General features: G+C 53.0%; 1 protein-coding gene across 1 annotated transcript in view; it reads left to right on the top strand.

Annotated features, from left to right (window-relative positions):
* The window catches only part of SYT13 (synaptotagmin 13), a 41,171-nt gene extending 33,422 nt beyond the window's left edge, over positions 1–7,749 (top strand). The window contains exons 5-6 of the mRNA XM_042905719.1: positions 2,292–2,421; positions 4,105–7,749. Of these exons, the coding sequence (XP_042761653.1) occupies positions 2,292–2,421; positions 4,105–4,409 (435 nt within the window). The 3' untranslated portion in view covers positions 4,410–7,749. The remainder of the gene's footprint in view (positions 1–2,291; positions 2,422–4,104) is intronic.
* Positions 7,750–19,714: the final 11,965 nt, after the last annotated feature.

Raw genomic sequence — 19,714 nt, 5'->3', positions numbered from 1 at the left:
CCCTGGGCCCGGCTCCTTCACCGTGGAACGAGAGGTCTGAAGAGCCCTGGCTTAGGACCTGGTCTTCGGTATCAGACCAGACCTCAGTTTTGCTACTTCTCTTACTTTGGCTACATGACCTCAGGTGGGGACGTGCTCTCTGAAGCATCAAGATCTTATGCTTAAAATGGGGACAAGATTCGCCTGGGTGGCTCAGTCGGTCGAGCGTCCGACTTCGGCTCAGGTCACGATCTCTCAGTTCGTGGGTTCGAGCCCCGCGTCGGGCTCTGCGCCGACAGCTCGGAGCCTGGAGCCTGCTTCGGATTCTGTGTCTCCCTGTCTCTCTGCCCCTCCCCTGCTCATGCTCTGTCTCTCTGTCTCTCAAAAATGAATAAATGTTAAAAAAAAAATTTTTTTTTAAATGGAGACAAGATTGGTATCTCTAGGATTGTTGTCAAGATTCAGTAGGACGTCTCACCCTTCTTTCTCACTGTGAGAAATAAATCCACCGACCCAACCAGAGGAGGGACACCGAAACTCAGAGTACAGTGGAGTGAGGCTTTAATCAACGTTCTTGCAAGAGCGGGTGTCTGAGGGACAGGCACACCCCGGGGCAGTTACAGCAGACAATTTATCTCCTAGCGTGAAGTCCCGCCCCTGGTTCCTCATTGGCTGAGGACTACAGAGGTTACAGCCTCACTCAGACGACGTCTATGCCCATGTAAGGCAAAAATCAGTCTCATTGGAACAGAGGTACATTCCCTGAGGTGACGCAGAGACTCTCAGTCCCTCCTCCCTTTGTTCTTTGGCACACGCTCATCGCAAAGCCCGTGAAGATAAGCCCGAGAAACGGAGAGGGGAAGAAGAACCAGGAAGTGAAGTGTCTAAGCGTTTGGGGCTCCACTGTGGGAGGCTGGGGTTCATACATATTTCCAATAGGTTGTAAACCTACTGTTAAGGAGACAGCACAGCTTTCATCTGGCATTTCTGAAAATGAACCCTCTCTCTTACTTCTTGCACTCACACATAGTTGACGGTGTGTCAACCGTAGGCCGGGTCCCGGGAGCCGCTTTACGGACCTTGCCTCCTAGTGGGATAGATAACGTAATCGCGCCTCGCCCGTAATAAGTGTTTAATTGGTCTTCGCTGCGGTTACTCATGTCATTGCCAACGTTCCTGGCAGCTCCCGAATCATTCTGTCGTGTGACTGGTTACTTAGGGCTGGTGGAATCGATACAGTCACGTCAAAGACATTTTTCCCGGAGGAAAGGGGTGATGGGGGCAGAGGGCTTAGCCAGCCTCCTCCAGCCTCACTCCCAAATCCCAAACATCCAGAAACAATATGCCTGCTTCACAATCTCAAAAAGTGGTGGCTGTCCTTCCTGGATGACCTTCCTGGATGACGGGTCCCCATTCCACCGATGAGGAAACGGAGGTGTGGGGAGTGAAATGATGGACCGGAGGGCACCCAGCTAGTAAATGGTGCTCAGCCCCGGATGGTCTGGTGCTGAAATCTGTCACGCCACCTTTCGACCGTGGCACGCATCTGTCTGCCTCCTGTGGGGGCCTTTTTTGGGTCATTTTTTGTCCCTCAGTCGATTTGTTGAAATTCCAAACAGGTTCTTGTAGGAATTTTAGCGGAGACACTCTGTAGAGCCACAGACGGAGGAAAGGCGGGCTGGCTGTTTGACAGGGGGCGTCAGCACCTCCTGCAAAGCGAGGTTATTGCCGGAGGTCTCTGGTGGCCCTCCTAACGTCGCATGCCCGGCTTTTTTGTTGACACAGTTGGCCGTTCTGTTGACCAGGCAAGGCCCTGCTCCGCATTCGTACATCATATTATTGACTCTCAGCCCTCCAGGGGCTGGAAGGAATTATCTTTTCAAACAGAGTAAGGAATCGCAACTCCCCACTGCCGCAGGAACCTGACCGGTCGAGGCAGCGGTTCTCAAACTGTGTCCCCGAGAACCCTAGTGTTCTATTAAGATACCCCAAGAGCTTGTGGGGGATGGCGAAGGCTGAGAAGGGGTCCCGACCCTCTGCTCCTGCCAGATCCTAAGTGGCATCTCTTTGATGTGTTTTAGAAGTTGGGTTTGAACATATGATAATTTGGAAAATCACAATTTGCGGCAACTGAAAAATTCTTATTGAGGCGCACGCGGCTTAGAATTCCTCGGTGCCCTCCTCCCTCTGTAAGAAAGCAGCCTTGATGGGTACCTGGTTTCTAGGATGCCTGCTGGATACAGGTCCAGTGTGACCCCAGGCTGAGCATTTAGTGGATGGGTCCCTCTCCTGTATCCTCTCTTCTGTTTCAGGAACCATCTGCGGGGACTGGAGAGGTCCTTCTATCCATCAGCTATCTCCCAGCTGCCAACCGCCTCCTGGTCGTGCTCATTAAGGCCAAGAACCTCCACTCCAACCAGCCCAAGGCGCTCCTGGGGAAGGGTGAGTGAGAACACACTCCCTTCTTTAAATTCGTATCTGTTTACTCCTGGGCCGATCCCTCCATCGGGCCCAGGTGTGAGCTGCCTGGAGCTTCCTACGTTCCAGATCCATCATGAGAGGAGCCAGTCTTACCCACGGGTCAGAGGAAGCCAAGGATAGGACCGTAGCCACGGACTGGAGCATCTGGGCTAAGAAGAAACTTAGCTTAGCCCATCACCCACACCCAGCTGGACTCACCTCACCAACTGGTGTCTGGAAGGCTAGGTCCTCCTGTCTCAGCTGGCCGTCACCGTGTGCCCCACGCACCCCCCCCCCCCAGCCCCTTCTCTCTTCTCAGTCTTTGTCAACCTGCCACCCCCACACCAGCTGAGTGCGGATGCTGGCAGAGGGTGTGTGGGTGCCTGGGCTGAGGCGGCCTGAAGCTTCGGGCATCTGTGCCCCATATACCCAAATAAGCATCTCTTCAACATTCTGGAAGCCTCAGGTTTTGCTTCTGGATACCCCAGCACAGACCCCGAGTCTGGGGACTGAAACGGACTCTCTTGTCAGGGCCGGAAACGTAGCAGTATGCTGCTTGGACCCAGAGCCAAGTGCTCATAGCAGGGGATAAATAAATAGATATTTATAGCAGGACACAAACTGAGAATTGCCACCGCATTCATTACCTTTGAGCAAACTATTTGGGGCAAAAGAAATCAGAACTGGTTTTGCCGTCAGATTCCTGAGCCAAAGGCCAGAGTTCAGTGCTTCCTCTCCTCCCCTCCAGACAATTCTTTGCCTCCTACTCTTTTTTTATTTGTATTTACTTATTTATTTATTTATTTTACAGCTCCTGTCAGGACAATTACAGCACAACACTTTGTCTCTCAAATCTATCGGCTGAAATAACAAACTAGCCCCCCGGGGATGATAATTATAGCAATAAATACCGAGTAACAATTATTCTCACATTAGCTTCGGGAACCTTGACAAATGAAAACATCATCCGGGTCCTGAGCCTTGTGATGTTCCGTGAGAGCTTGTCCAGTGACCTGTGCCGCTGTCTTGGGGGACAGCTCCATCGGTGCGGTGCCCCTGGGGGGCCAAGGCAGTGTGCCCTCGTCCTCCACGTGAAGCCGGGGCCCTCAAGTGAAATTTGTAAAACAACGGAGGAGAAGACCTTCTATCTTCATAATCAGCCAGAACGCTCGCGTGGACAGACCAATGGGGTGAAGCCATGGGGGTGGCTTAGTTTTTCTGGTCCGAGTTTAAAAATCAAGCTGAGCCATTATCCTGGGCCTGGTTTGACGTGGGACCTGAAGACGCGTGGAAGGGCTCAGGGCAGGTGGTGGTTCTAGCTTGACCCAAGCCTGGGCCACCAGATGACCACCCTGGATATACTATGCTATTGGGTGCTTTCCACACCCTAAGTTCTAAGTTTCCACACCCTAAGTTCCACACCCACAGCCTAAGTTCTGTGGAGGCAGGAACCTCTGCCGTATGCCCCGGTCTAGTGCCACACGGGGGCCATTTAACAATTGAATGAGCGCAGGGCCCGGTGAGAGCGGGGCGTGCCCAGAGGGAGCCTCGATGCACATCTTGAGCCGGAGACCCCATCTCTCCAGCCCCGAGGGGGAGCCTCATCCTGGGCCCGCTACCCCCACCCCCCACCAGCTTACCCTTCTGTCTCTCTCTTTCCCCCAGATGTCTCTGTCAAGGTCACCTTAAAGCACCAGGCTCAGAAGCTGAAGAAGAAGCAGACCAAACGGGCCAAGCACAAGATCAACCCCGTGTGGAACGAGATGATCATGTTCGAGCTGCCGGATGGCCTGTTGCAGGCCTCCAGCGTGGAGCTGGAGGTGCTGGGCCAGGACGAGGAGGGGCAGAGCTGCGCGCTTGGCCGCTGCAGCCTGGGCCTGCACGCCTCGGGCTCTGAGCGCAGCCACTGGGAGGAAATGCTCAAAAACCCCCGGAGGCAGATCGCCATGTGGCACCAGCTGCGTCTGTAGCCAGCTGCCTGGGCTCCTCCCTTGTCGGGCACAGCCCCGCCCCTCCAGCCCCCCTGTCCTCCGCGATGTCTTCTTTGTGCCCCATCCTCATCCCGACACCCGGGGGACAGATGTGTTTGCAAAGGCCAGGACCCCGCCCCTCTCTTCTTACACTCTCATTTCTAAAACATGAGCGAGGCAGGGCCGGGGGTGGACATGGGACATTTGGGTCCCCCTGAGGAATGCGTTTGGCTCCTCTGTGCTGTTGAAGAGACGCCTGTCAAATACAGCCCACGGGCAGGTTTGGCCAGTGGGGGGTCCGGCCGGATGCAGAGAAAGCTTAAGGTGGGGAATAACGTGCGGGCAGAATGTGGCTCTTTAAAAAGAGGCGTTTCAAAAATGATGGAGGAAATAAAGTATCCTGGATCAACTCGGAGAATCAGGGATTGTCGGGGTGGGATGAAATCGGCATTAAATCACGCCCCCGGCCCGGTCGCAGCAGGAACCCAGCAGTTCTCAAACTTTAGCGTGTAAAGAGTCACCAGCACATTCCCCGGGCCCACCCGTCGACATTCCAAGTCCCTCTTCCCGGCCGAAACCCAGGCACCTGCATTTTTAACCAGCACCGACGGGTTTTGATGCCGAGGTTGGACCACCGCATTTGGAGCAATCCCTTCTACAGCATTCCGGACAGGTTTTTCGCAGTCCTTGTCGGGGCTGCAGTCCCCAGGGGCAGCCAGTTCCACTGTAGGACATCTCAACGGGCAGTGTGAAATGTGGGAGGCCTCTCCATTTCTTTCATTTGACTATTTTAATGCTTAATATTTTCATCTGTGCCCTTCAGATCCTGTTCTGGGGCTGAATTCTGTGCTTTTTGTTCAATAACTCCCCATCGTTTTATCTCAAACTCGGTTCACATTATACTTGAGGACATCTTCCGTGGCGAGCCTGTTCGTCACGAGGCACTAGTTGTCACATCCACCGACATCACCCAAGTGACCCTCTGAGACCGATGCATCTCTCAGCATGCCAGCCCTTCCAGGAGGAATTCGGGGGGGGGGGGGGAGGGGCGGGGGCACATATTAACTTAGTCTATTATGTCTGGCTCCGTAGATGTGGAGAAGGAAGGCAACTTGAAAGAGGAGAGAGAGTCTTTTGAGAGTGTGCCTCCCTTCCTGAATTTTCAGGGCCTGTCGCTTGAATCAGTAAGTAACCAGCAGCCTGGGTTTCAAATCCCTACCTTCTTATTCCAAATAGCTGTCCGCATCGTCAGTTAAAGGATGCGTCTTGCCGAGGGGGTGGGATATTTGCCTGTGAACCAGGATCCCTGGGTTCCGTGGTTGGCCATCTGTAAAACAGGACCAGCAACACGGCCATTCTGTATCTGTGAATGAGGTGGTAGATGAAATAGTGCTCTGAAGCCGTCGGCATTCTCTGGCCAAAAAAACAAACTCTCAGGCCACCCCACAGATCATCTTTACGCTTCAAGATGGCAGCTGACGATGACTGGAAAGCGCCAGAACCATCCCCAGGCACTTCCAGAACCATGGATTCTGCAGCTGAACTCTGCTACGGGACATCCAAACTCTGGGCTTTCAAATGTCACCCGGTCCTGTGACCCCCAAGGGACCCTGAGGCGAGGTGGGTAAGGGCCGTGCTTCTTTCCCGCAACAAGTTAGGCCATGCTTGGCCTCTCCCTGAGAATCTGAGCAGGGGCCTTATCACCTTCTGTCACGATCTGCCCGTCCCGTGCAGAAGTAGAAAAGCATCCGAAGAAACAGAAAAAAATATCGGATCCCTGTTTAATTGGAAAGGCTTTCAGAATTGGAGATCTTGCTCATTAAGGTGGACCACCCCCCCTGCCAAGTGCTTTTTAGGCAAAGCATTTGCTAGTGATTTCCTATAACACGTTGTTGAGGCTCCCCTCACGCCCTGGTCTGCCTGTTGGGGTTGGCATAGCCACAAGGAAACAAAACATTTCCTACGTGAGCTGACCAGTCTTCTCTTCTTGGCAACATCCGCTACTCCAACGGACAACGCTCTGGATTCTAGACTTAAAATCAGGAAACACGGGTTCTACTTCCTTATAAATCTATGCACCTGCCTCACCGTCGCACTGAAGGATGTTTGAGGTGGGCCGGAGAGGGCCTCTGACGCCAGAAAGATCAACTCTGCCTCTGGTCATTCCATCACGAGGCATCCGTTCTTTGTATCTCAAGCGTTGCGCTTTCCAGAATCCAATCTAAAGGCTGCCCCAGTAAGAGTCAAACGCCACCGTAGCACATCGAAGTGTCACCCACCACCTCACGGAGCAGGCCTGCGCAGAACGAGATAGGTTTTTGCAGGAGGTTTTTCACCTGTGTGTTCCGAGGACCCAGAATGAAGCTAGCTGACGGGCCCCCGATAAGTATCTGTTGAGTGAATTAATGAATGAAGGATGGATAGGGGGTTGGCAGGAAGAGACACTGCGAGTGACACAAAAGTCCGTCTGTCCTGAGTGCTCAATGGTAAAAGCAGCAGACACCTCAGCCGTAAGTGCTACCATCCACCTAATGACAAATCCCAGCCACCTGTACGTGTACCTAGTGACAGAAGAGACTGTAACGGCTGTGCTTTTCCAACAAAATTCCGTCTGGGTGCATTTTCAATCGCCCAGAGGTCCCAGACCGCCACGTCGACAGGCTTCGGCGATCTTCGCCTCCGCGTACTTTGTAGCAGACACACGTGCAACTCACCCCCCCAATTAGAGTAATTGGGCCCATGTGACTTCGGCCGATCATTTCTGAAAGGAACACCTTGTGCTTGGCCAGGGAGCATTTTTGAAGAAGGGCGTGGAGCGAGATGGAAATAAGGCGAGAACCCATCGCAGACCGGCCTGGGGCCCCCAAGGTGACCTGGATGGCGATGGGAGTCCGCCCGCGTTCATCTGTGACTCCGCTGCTTACATCAAATCAGTGTGTATTTGCTGAGTGTCTATTGCGCGAGTCCTTGTGCGTGTCCGTCCATTTCAATTTGAGATATGACTCTGGGTGTGGGTTAAGTGACATAGCTCCAAATGAGGCTGGGTAGAGAGGGTAGGGTTGGAAGAGAGGCTCCCCGGGGGCAGTTCCTTTGGGGTGTACAGGAGTCCTGGAGGGAGGTAGTCCCAGTCCGAGCCAGATCGAGGCGAGGACCCCCCAAAAGACAGACCTAGTCTTCGTGATTTGTTTCTGCCGCCTGTGTTTGCTGTTGTCAGTGCTAAGCGTGTGTCTGTTTCGCAGTCATGAACTGAAGTACAAAAAGACGCATGAGACGTTGTAGTCATACGTCTGGTGTCACATTGGGGAACACCGACCTTTCAATGGTAAATAAATAATTTCCAACCAGGTCAGGTGCCTGGTGTCTTGTTTCTTTCTTTTCACTTAACATTTTAGACCTATATGCACAAAAAAACAATCCGGTAAACACTCATAAGCCGCTGCCGAGTTTTATAAAACTCGACCAAGGTAGTCAAAGTCCTCTGAAGTCCTTCACTCAGGAGACCGCCGTGTTTCTCCCCCCAAGCATTTCTTCGTCCTTTCGCTACACGTGTATGTAAACCCTGAGCAGCGTCAGAGTGTGTTTGCGTGTGTTAAACTTTGTTTAAATCGCATCCCACTATTGCCCCCCATCCAAATCGTTTTAAGTTTTGTTTTGGTTTTTATTTACTTATTTTGAGAGAGAGAAAGAGAGTGAGCAAGGGAGGAGCAGAGAGAGAGAGAGAGGGAGAGAGAGACTCCCAGGCGGGCTTCGCACTGTTAATGCAGAGCCGGACGTGGGGTTTCATCTCATGAGCCGCAAGATCATAACCTGGGCCAGAATCAGGAGTCGGATGCTTAACCGACTGAGCCACCCAGGCGCTGCCCCCCGCCCACATTAAAATTTTGAGCTTGATCCATGCAGACCCATGTAGCTCTAGTTCATTCATTCACTCGTTCACTCGCTCATTCATTCATGCATTTGCTGCTGTATAACATTCCATCGTATGGAGATGCCAGAATCCCATTCTCTTACTGACGTACGTTTAGATGTTTCCTTTTTTTTCCTATTACAAGATTGCTGTGGACATGCCTGTGCATATCCCCTCGTTCACATGCACACGTTTCTCTAAGATATGTACCTAGGAGTGAGTAGAATGGCTGAATCATAAAGTGCTCTCTGTGTGTGCATGTGCGTGTGTGTGTGTGTATGTGTGTGCCTTGATGGCTTTGCTTGAGCATTCAATCAAAGGGGTTACACGCAAGCAGGGGTACTGGCCTCTAGGGGCTCTGACTTCATTCTTGAGAAGAAAAAAAATTAGGTAGGAACTAGAGAATTCTTTCCCTAACATCCCCAAAAGAAACACTCCCATCATTGGAAGATCAGTGCAGCAGCCAATAGTCCTCTTGTGCTCCAGAAGGTGGGCAGGGACAAGAGGACTCCCGGAGGCCCGTCACCATAGGGCCTCCTGGTGGCCACTGCGGCCCTGGCCTCTGGAGGAAGAGCCCCTGGCATCAGGCAAAGGCTGGGGCCTGAATTTTACAGTCAGTAGGGAATCAGCCAGGGCTGATTAAAAGCAAAGTTCGTATAAAAGATAAATGATCCATGAAGAAAACCATGAGATGTCTTTGCTTTCTAAGGCTGCGCATATAATTCCTTATTTTATATTATACACATATTTATTATATTTTAATGACAACCTGGATGTTTATTTTCGTAATAGAGTAGGAGAAGTAGGTCCTACCCCACAGAGCCAAAGATAGACTGTTTCCCAGGTAACTATGAATATGGCCCACTAGAGCCCCAAACGAATATTTGAGAGTCTGGAAGAGGGAAGAGGAGTTATACAGGGCTTATAGAGTTCTATAGAGTTAAACAAGCCTTATACGGGGCTTTCCACTGAACCGCCTTAAGTATAAGCTCTGTCCCTGCAGAGGGACTCAAGTCTAGAGCCCTGCATTTAGGAGCTAAGAACCAGCAACCCAGCATGGCTATGTCACTTTGTGGCCTTGGACAAGTCACTTGGCTTCGGGCCTCAGTGTCCCCATCTGTAAAATGAATTTGGACCAAACGATCACTGACTTTAAGGTTTTATGATCCTGTGATCGAAACTGACCACAACGTACCTTTCACACACATCTTTGGTCTTCCATATCATACATAAAACAAGCTAAACCCATGTACCTGTGTACCTGCCCTCTCTGCCCCATGCCTAGCATCATCGAACGGTCCCTCCTGACATCCACCCACTCCTCGAGACGATATACGATGTCACCTGAGGCTCCCGAGTCAGCCTCTTCTCATGTGCTGGTGGTAATTTTCCACCCAAGACTTTCTGTTTCTTTTTTATAGCCAGTCGGAAGCACCACCATTCCAGAAGCTCAGAACCCTAGCATCTGTTCTGTCTCCCTTCCAGGGCAGACACCTGGCAAGGCTAGAGCCACAGGATGTGCTATGGATAGATTTAGGGGGTTGGGCATTTTCTTGTTGCCAGTGTTGAAGAACTGCCCCCATCCTCCCCTCCTTTCCCTCCTGCAGGTGAGCCAGCACCTGAGTTCCTTGGCAGGAACCTCAGAAGCATCCCCAAGCTAGAGATGGAGGCAGACACCTGCCTGGGAGGAGGTGGGAGGAAGGCAGTCTTGGGGCCGGAAGCCAGGCGTTGCCACGGAAACCGGTCCAGTGGTGGCCACCATGTGCTCAGGGCCCTGAGATGGTTCTTCTTCGGTCGGGTGTGGTCTCTCCTCAAGCAGCCCAGACCGGAGCTCCTTCTTGGTGTTTCAGGACAGCTCAGCAGCAACCGGGGGATGGCAGAAATCCTGCTTCAGAAACCCAGGCGCTCAAGCCAGGGACAAGCAAAGAGAAACTCGTTTTTCCAGCCCCAAACAAACAAACAAAATCTCTCTGCAGCCTTTTTTCCCTTGAAAGCCAGGTAGGGTGAGCTCTTGAAACAGGAGAATCTTCCCTGAGGCTCTCTAGACTGAGAAGGAAGAGGTGACCCCCATTCAGGCAGAGGAGTCCGTTCCAGCTGTCCTCATCCAAGGTGGCCCCAGTAATTCCGGGTGAAAGGTGATGGCAGTGGGGAATCACACACCGTTCTGGCACCTAGGTCATCCTGATCTGACGATAATGACGATAAACAGCATGCCGTGGACCACTGCTCTGTGCTAAGCGCTGAAGGCACAGACTCAGATAAGCGACCTACCTAAGTCTCACAGCTTATAAGAGGTGGGGGGGGGGGGGGCAGGGCACGGGGATCCAATGTGGTGTCCTCTAACCCTAAAGTCCAGGCTCTGACATACAGCCAGTGGCCAAGCGTCTTTATTGGAAAGGTAACTTAGATACGCACACAGTGGCTTTAAAATGCTACCTGGAACCACGGCCTGAGAATTACCAAGCTGGAAGGTGTTGGGAAGTTCTCTTTGCTTGGGGAAAGAGGGGACACCTGCCTGGATTGGAAGAGACCATTATTCAAGGGACAAGAGCCGGTGGGAGTGGAGGGTACTTCAAGTAGGCACCTCAGGGGCCACGTCCAGCTTTGTATAAAGAAGAGGCTGAGTCAAGGCCGGAGATAGCCGGGGGTCAGGTGCAGAGTCATCCTGAGCAAATGGAGAAACTCATACAGGGACAGATGAAGTGGAAGCATCCAGGACTTCCCCTGTGACCAATACAGCATTAATGGGATTATACTTTTATCAGGTGCTGCGTGAAGTCATTTCAATAAACATTGATTAAATGCCTACTATGTGATATTAGAAACTCTCCACTTTTTCTTGTGGGCTTTACAACCTAGAGGGGGAAAACCAGACATAGAAAAATCACACACAGGCACACACAGCCACCCCCACCCCCAGACACAGAGGCAAACAGAGATAAGGGTCTTGAAAGAAAATAATTATGGGAGGGACAACGGGCGGTGCCTCGAGGGTGGCTATTTAGAGACAGAAGACCTCTCTGAGCAGGTGGCATTTTAGCTGATTCTAAAAGAGGAGAAGAGCTCAGCCATACAACCACCCTGGGGGAAACCATCCCAGGCAGAGTGCCCCGGGGGAATGGGAGGTCCTGAGGCAGAAAAAAGCTTGGTGAGCCTGAGGAACAGAGAAGGGAGGTGTGCCTGGAGCCCCGGGCAGAGGAGGTCACAGGCTGAGGCCAGGAGGTAGGCAGGGGCTAGACTGTGCAGGGCCATGGTCATGCTCAGGCCCTTGGATTGAACTTCAAGGGCAATGGGAAACCACCGGAGAGTTTTAAGCAGAGAAGACGCCATGACTAGACTTGTGTTTTCAAAAGATCACTGTAGACATTGTCACATAGCAGCCCCTCGGGTCTTTGGGCCACTAGTCAGTGTCCTGCGTCATCTCTCTGAGGTGAATGCAACTTGTCCTTTGATTCTTGGAGAGGGAAGCTAGGGAGCAACTGGAGAGAAGGGGGAAGGAAGGGAGTGGGCTAGACTTCATTGTCTTACCACATCCTCCAAGCCCGGCTCGGGGGAGACCGATCTCACGGCCAAGTGCAGGTAGAGGATCTTTCCATTCCTTGCTCTCCAGTGATGAAATCATTAATAGGTTCCAGATAAGACCGCCAATGAAAGTCAAATCCAGATGGCCAGCAATGGAGTGTGGGCTGATGCTGGTTCCCCTGGGCTGGATAGGCATGGACAGCTTATGGCCCTTTGCTCCTTCCTCTCCTATCCCCCATCTTCTGGGAAAAGAAGAGAACCAGAACATTCCATGGGCACTGTGGGGTGGCGTTCACAACAGGAAGCCTCTGAGTGACCAACTGAGGGGACCTGAGTGACCTGAGGGTCACAGCCTGGGAGGAAGATGGCAGAGATTAAGGAAAGGGGAGAAGGACGGCCCCTGAAAGGAAGCCAGATTAGCGGGGAGCCGAAGCTGAGAGTAGGAGAGCTTAGATCCTCTTTAGAAGAAATACAAACACTTTATCTATGTCTTTACTGAATTTATGCCCATCTTTTCTCTAGAACAATTTGGGCAAAGCATCGCTTACACCCGTCCCCATGCCAGTGCCGTCAGTGAACCAGCGGGGGAAGACCCTCCCCAGGGACCAGGTGTGCAGGTGGAGAACTGTGCAAGGCAGTTGGAGAGAGCATCAGAGCAACAGTCTGTCTGCAACCGCTCTGGGTGTGCTTCCTCCCAGAGTCTCTGTGGGATAAATGCATGCGGGGGCAGGCCGGTTTATTTTAAATGGTTTCGGTTTTACACCTCCTTTTGGCCAGATAGGTGGGTGAGGCATGTAGGTTACCTGCTGGAAATGGATTTGACTGGGGGAAAAGCGAGAGAGGCAGGAAGGGGCTTAGAGGTCTCTTCTAGTACCTTCCAACCTGGCAGCAGCAGGCAGGCTCCTATCCTGACCCTGGAGCCTTTGAAATAGGACCCGTTCTGGATGGCCCAGGGCCCAGGCCCGGGATGGAGGCAAGGAGGCAGAGATTCGACCTTGGTGAGTAAATTTAAATGCTTTTATTAACAATCTTCTTACATTACAAGGATAATATGACAAAAGGAAAGTTTCTGCGTACATATTATGATAAACCAACATAGCTCTATTTGTATCCAGTGTTCTAGGTCCCGTCACACAGGTACTATAAAGCGTAGTCTGCAAAATAATAACGTCAAGAGGTTTTTTTTTTTTTTAAGAAAGAAAGTATTAACATATTAATATGTGTGTGATAATAGACTCCTAAGTATTCCCCCCCCCCCCACCTTAGTTTTCCTTTGTGATTGAAATGAATCGGTTCAGCAGCGTGGGGGTGGAGAGAAGGAGAGAGACAGGGCTGAAAAAGAGCAAATCAGACCTGCTGGCTCTTCCCGAGAGACCAAAGTGGAGACGCAGGGGCGCCCGAGGGCAGCCTGGCCCTTGTCTCCTTGCAAGCAGTATTTACTGTAACCGGCTGTCCTCGCCTGGACGGAGGCACGGTGCCCGTGAGGCCCATGGTATGCTCTCTCTCTGAGGTACAGTGCATCGTGGATTGCTACCCGGGGATGCCCACCCCTGGCCATGGGTCTGACCCACCACCGTGGCAGGAAGGCTCGGGCCGCCCTGGTCTTTCTGGAGGCACTGGAAGGGATTCCGAGACCCAGTGGGCAGCCAGCTGTGGCTCAAGGGGACCCAGGCAGACGTGGAGGGGCGAAGAGGTGGGCATTGGCGAAACAGACCTGCCCCAGACCATAGGTGTAGAGGTTGGGTCTGCTGGAGACTGAGGTACGTTGGTAGATGGCAGGGAAGAGGAGGACGTGGGGTCAGAGGAGGCTCGGGGACAGAGGTAAGTGCCTTTGGAGAGCCGAAAGGCCTAGGCTGGTCTGGAGGAGAGGGGGCAGCCGCTGGCTGTCTCCTATCACCTGCAGCCCTGTCGGCCCCTCCTCTCCTACCTCCAGGGAAACGAAACGGTGGAGAGAAACCCGGACGCTAACGGGCTCCTGATTTGGTCGGGGCCACACAAGCCCTCGGTGGCACTGCCGGCTGCACCAGCGGCCTCCCCAGACGCCCCAGACACACCTTCCCAGCCTGGGGCGGGAGCAGGGATAAAAGCCAGGGAAGGCGTCCTCCCCAGTGGAAGCGGATAAGCTCGGGGCATCCGGCTCAGCCGCTGCCTCGAGTCACAGAATCGGAACAGTGTACGTGAACTAAACCTGCCTGTTACGGTGGCGGTGGGCGGAGGGGTCACGGGCCTCCACGCGGGGGAGGGGAGAGCGTTGTCCTGAGTACAGCCAGCAACAGCAGCTGTGCAAACCGGGCTGAGCCGAAGCCCTGCTTGTGAACTTGAGTTTTCACTGAAGCTCTGGGTGCGGGGGGGTCTGCCGCTCCCGCCCTTCTCCGGCGCCCCCCGCCCTGGCCGGAAAGCCTCCACGTAGCGGGCAGCACTGGCTGGTGATGTTCACGCCGCCTGCTTCACCCCTGCAGCGCCCTGGCAGACAGCGGTGGAGGGGGTGAAGGAGGCGGGGGGCAGCCGCACTTCAGAGGCTTGGCCTCTAGGGGTCAGCAGAAGCACCTAAGGGGGCAAGGAGGGCATCCTCCCTGGGCCCCTCTGGGTCCAATGTGCACCTTTCCGGTTGCCACCAGCGCTGCTCATTCCTGTAGGGGGAGGGCATTAGGGGAAACTGTGCAGTGGTCCCTCCACCAGGGCCCAGAGACCACGTCCCAGGGCCAAGCAGCAGTGACCACCTAAGCGTCGGAGTGCAGGGGGTGAGGGGGGGCGTGGGGGGCACTTCGGCTGGAGCTCAGAGGGCGAGTATCTCCTTCCACCTCAGCCCAAGCCTGCGGTAAAGGAGAGAAAGTGCGCGGAGAGGGCAGAGGCCCGGGGACTCTCCTGTCCTGCACTGTGGGCAGGAGACCCCATTCCCGGCAGACAGTGCCCTCCTGGCTTCCACATCTCCCCCTGCAGAGGCCCTGCCTCCTCCCTCTTTGCACAACACAGCGACAGGCTTTCCCGTTGCTCTCCCAGCTCTCTATAGACTCTATTTTTATATCTATTTAAAACATAGAAATGTATAAATATATAGGATATTATTTATAGATATATAGACGTGATTTAATCTCTTACTCTGTGTGTATACGTACGGCATATGTCCATATATACAATATATATGCTGTAGCATTTGTATGATACACTGCACATACCCCCTGCTTCCATGCGCTCTCCTAGGGAGACTGGATTGCATAGGTATTTCCAGGGCAACACCACTTGAAGGGATGGGGGGGGGGTGGGGACAGGGCGGAGGGGGGAAAGCCAGATGGAAGAGGAGGGCTGTACCATTTTCCTCCCAAAAGGGCACTTTTTTTTTCTCCCTCTGGCTAACACACAAGGATCACCTCAAAGGCTTCTTAAAATATCACAGCTCCATCCACTCAGCGAAAGGACCCTGTGAGCAGAGACCAGGAGAGAGGTCTCCCTCCAAGCAGAAGGGCCCCACGTGTCTCTGGAGGAAATCTTCCTTCCTCAAGATATGAGGAGGAAACAAGGCCAGAACCCACGACCCAGCACAGAACCCATGACCACCCCCAGGAGGCTGGTGTCTGCAATGGGACCGTCCCAGGGTCCCCTGCTGTCCAAACACGCCTTTCTCACCTAAGGAGGCCTGGCCTCCCTGCTTTGGCTGTCCCAGGCTGACCTGGCTAGGGTGGCCCCTTGAAGGGGTGAGGGGGGCGTGAGGTCCAGTGTCCCCGGAACCCTCTGCACAAACTGGGCGTAGGACCTAGAAAAACACAAATTCTAGTTGGAAATCAACCCAGACCACATGCCATCACCAGATCCAGATCCAGAATTCCTATCCCTAGAGGGGATGGGAGGGAAAACACACGGGGAGGAATCTAGAAAAGAAGTTCTACTTCAACCCCAGGCCGCCTCCTGGACCCCACGGGGCTCAGGAGAACAGTGGCCCCACGGCCCAGCTGGGCCAGTCCCATAAGCCATTTCTGTCTCGCTGCGACCACGTTCGGCATTCTACACGTCCTTCCCTGTTTCCTCCTTCTCGGGATCACGTCCAAACAAATGGCAGCTACTTAAACGTTACCTTAAATAATTACAAGGTCCTTCCTCCAAATGACAGGGTTGACATAAGCAAGTCAAGGACAGGGGGCTGAGCAAGACAACTCAACATGGAAACAGGTAGCAGGGCTGGGGCGAGACCCCCACCTGCCCTGGGTTCAGGGCCCAGCACCGCGGCCGGCCAAGCAGACGCCCTGCAGCCCAAGCCCGCTCTCATTCTCAAGTGAGGATGAGGAGACAAGAATGTCGTAGGCGGCCGTGGACAAAGTAAAAATAAAAATAAAAACCTGGTGTTTTGGATGCCTGGACTCTCCTGTTCGACCGGGTGGGCAAAACGTGGGGATTCTGATGTGGCGAGAGCTGTAGCCGGGGCTGGGCTACCCTCAGCTTCCACAGATACTGGATGGCAGGGGGTGTCTTTGTCCTCCAATAGAGGAAGCGAACCGTGTTAATCACAAGGGCTTGTGGCGCCCAGGCTGTGCAGTGTATCTCCTGGGCACACACGGCCATGAACCTGAACTCACTTCCCACCCTCCTCTATGAGCCAAAGAAAATCACTCATCGGTCAGCCCAATTAGGACAAGTCTCAACCCCGGAGACAAACATGTCATTCTAAGCCAGTGGCTGAGCTAAAGGGCTCTGTCTCATCTGAAGTGACCATATTTGGGATACAAGGACTGCCCGGCCACAGCTTTTTATACCCATCAAAGGGAGATCAGGCTAGCTGAGCCTGTGGTTCCCTGGGCGAGACCCTGTGGGGGCCCGTTCTCCCGAAAGTCTTTCACGAGGAGGCGGGAGAGTGGCAACTCCCATGTTAGAAATCACGCGCGACATTCACAGGCTGGGAGCACAGAGCCTCCCGGGAGCATCCAGGTTGAAAAAAGACCCTGTGTAAATTGCAGTGGGCGTGTCACCCAAATTGTGCCCTGGTTACTTCCGGTCCCAAGGTAAAGTGGCCTTCAGAGTGCCTCACACCACCCAGGCCTGGCTGCATTCAACAGAAGCCATGAGCACCCGGAGTTTTAGAGCGCCTTGCCAGACTTCGAGCACCCCCGGCCCCCGAGAGAGCTCAACCTGCCCCGGGCGTGGAGCCTGGCCCGGCAGGAGGCCACCCGCAGTCCCCGTGCTGCTGGCACGCGCTCGTGCTCCTAGCCCAGAGGTACGTCACCAGCTCACGGCAGATGCTGGCGTAGGCCCGAAGGATCTTTTTCCCCGTCTGGATAAAAATCGGAGCTAATTCGGGCCATGGCCTCTTGAAACAGTCACAGCCCTGACCAGTCCTCAGGCAGTCATCAGTGATTCTCTCTTCCCGGTTTTCAAATGAGTGGTCCAGGGGATGGCTCCCAGTGTAGTGGGAGGAGAGGAGCAGAAGGGGAAAGGAGAAGGTCTAAGGCAACTGGTGGCTCGAAGAAAGGATCCCAACCTACTTTTGCCGGCCCCCACCAAGGTTCCCCTTGCCAGCCTTCTCTGCCCCCAACCCACCTCACTTAGTCCGTGTGATGTTCCAAGAAAGCTCCCACAGGCATGATAGTTTTTGTGTGTGGCGGACAGAATGTCCGGGAGGGTAGGGTGGAACCTTGTGCTTTGCAAGGGCATCCCACTTGACCACGAATACTGACCCGGATGGGAGGAGCGGCGGAGGGCGGGCGGGGGGCGGGGGTGGGGGGAACACATCAGCTTGAAGCACGGACATGGTTTGAGGCTGGGAATTCCGAAGCCTCAGAAAGAGCTTTGGGTGTTTCCTTGCTAGTTTCTGCTCTCTCCTTGTTCAGAGGAGGGTGGGGAAGTACGAGGGACTGGGAAGGGGGCCAGGAGAGGGGGTGGGTGGTGAATGTCACCAGGCAGGGGTGCATTGATTTGTTGAACAAGGCAGCATATGAGGCCTGGCAGTGGGACAGTTGGAGAAAACCGGGTGGTTTTTTTTTTTGTTTCTTGTTTTTTTGTTTTTTTTTTTAACATGCTACATCACTGTTGAAAACAAACGAAAAAGTTTCAAAAATAATATATAATATATATATATATAATATATTTATATAATGAAAAGCTATCAACTAGCAGCAATGATTCTAAAGTTATCTTAGCACCAAGACCATAGGGGTGGGGGGAGGGGACGTGTGGGGAGTGAAGGTACGGGCAGGACAAGGAAAGGGGAATGACATGTTCAGTGTTGATGACATTTCCACTACGGTTCTCAACAGCGGCACGAGGCCTCGGAGACAAGCTAAACCAAGAAGGAAGGAAGCCACCACAGTTCTACGTCTGAGCCGAGCAGGTTGGAGACACGGGGGCCTGGCCTGTGGCCCGATCACACCGTCCTCTGCCCACCCTCTGCCGAGTGAGAGGACCTGACCACGGACAACGCAGATCTTCCTTCCTCCCCCAAACACGACCTGCACCCACAATGTAGGATCTCTGCATATCAGATACGCATAAATCAGATGTGGAAACATGAACAGAAGTTTGTAACAGCTCACGCACATTTTGTTTAAAAAAACTCCCTTGCGAGGTATACTGGTAGTTAAATGAACAAAAGAGCATCGATCAGACTCCTCTAGCTTAAAACCATTACTTGCCCCAGGGAATAGGCAAGTGGCTATTTCTAAAGCTTATATTGTGGTTGTGTGTGTGTGTGTGTGTGTGTGTGTGTGTGTACGTGCGTGTGTGTGTGTGCGTCTGGTGTGTGTGTGTGTGTGTGTGTGTGTGTGTGTGTAGGCTGCTGCCTTGAGAGTCCCGTCTGACCTCTTGTTTATTCCTTTTCTTTAGGACATCTCTACCCTGTTCAAAAAAGGAGGCATTCACAGGCATGGATGCAAGGCCTGGTTCCCCACTGCCTCCTGCCAGGCTGAAGGGTTTATTATCAGCCTTGTCACCAAAGAAGGCCTCCATGCCTAGAGACCCTCCTCGGAGTTAAGCACAACCCAGGGCACAACTTGCATTGACATCTCCTGCCACTGAACTATAGCAGGCATTTGATTACTAAATGCACAAAAAAAATACCCCCAACACATCATATGATTATAAAGACAGAGCATAAATAATTCATGTAAATTGAATACACACTCTCCATCGGACTTGCTTTTAGCCAAAAATCGCTGCCCTATGAGGGTCTGGACTTCCTGGCTCTTCATTTCCCCCAAAGTCCTGGATCTGAATGGAATTATATTATTTTACCCCACACCACGGGAGAACAGGAATGCAAAAAAAAATTCCCACCCCCACCCCTCCCGCCCCCCAACACACACCTTGTCCCTTCCCCACGATTTCAAGCTCGGTTGTAAGGCAGTTTTGCCTTCAGTACAACAGGTAATATCTTCAGGATCCAGGGGGCTGGAAGGAGGGAATCCAGAACCCAGAGACGGGAGAGGCGACAGAGGTGGGGAGTGGTGGGTGTCACAGTTTGACCGACACGTTTGTTTCTAAGACAGTGAAGGAACGCTCAACAGGAAACGAGTACAAACCTCTCAAGCTGAAATCAGGGGGGACAAGGGAGAAAGTCACACACACACACCCCCCAATCCGGATACACCACCTGCCCCGCTCCAAAATCAGAGATGGGACTCAGCTACACCAGCACGGCAGCGAAGAGGCCAAGAACCCCCGTCGTAAACCAGACGGGAAAAGAAAAGGCAAGACAGAAACCCAAACCCCAACCCCTCAACCCCCAAACGAAAACATAAAACGAAACAAACCACCTAAAGGTGATGACAGAGACCCGTCGTTTTAGCTTAGGCTGTTGGTTGGCTGTTAGGTGGGAACGCGTGTGGCCCCAGCACATGCTTCCGTGAGTGAAAACGGCTGCCGGATCTTGTAGACCAGAGTCGGTTTCCAACAT

The sequence above is a fragment of the Panthera leo genome, chromosome D1 (assembly GCF_018350215.1).
Source record: "Panthera leo isolate Ple1 chromosome D1, P.leo_Ple1_pat1.1, whole genome shotgun sequence".
Taxonomy (NCBI): domain Eukaryota; kingdom Metazoa; phylum Chordata; class Mammalia; order Carnivora; family Felidae; genus Panthera; species Panthera leo.
The sequence above is the reverse complement of the archived record's forward strand: the minus strand, read 5'-3'. Positions and strand labels throughout refer to the sequence as shown.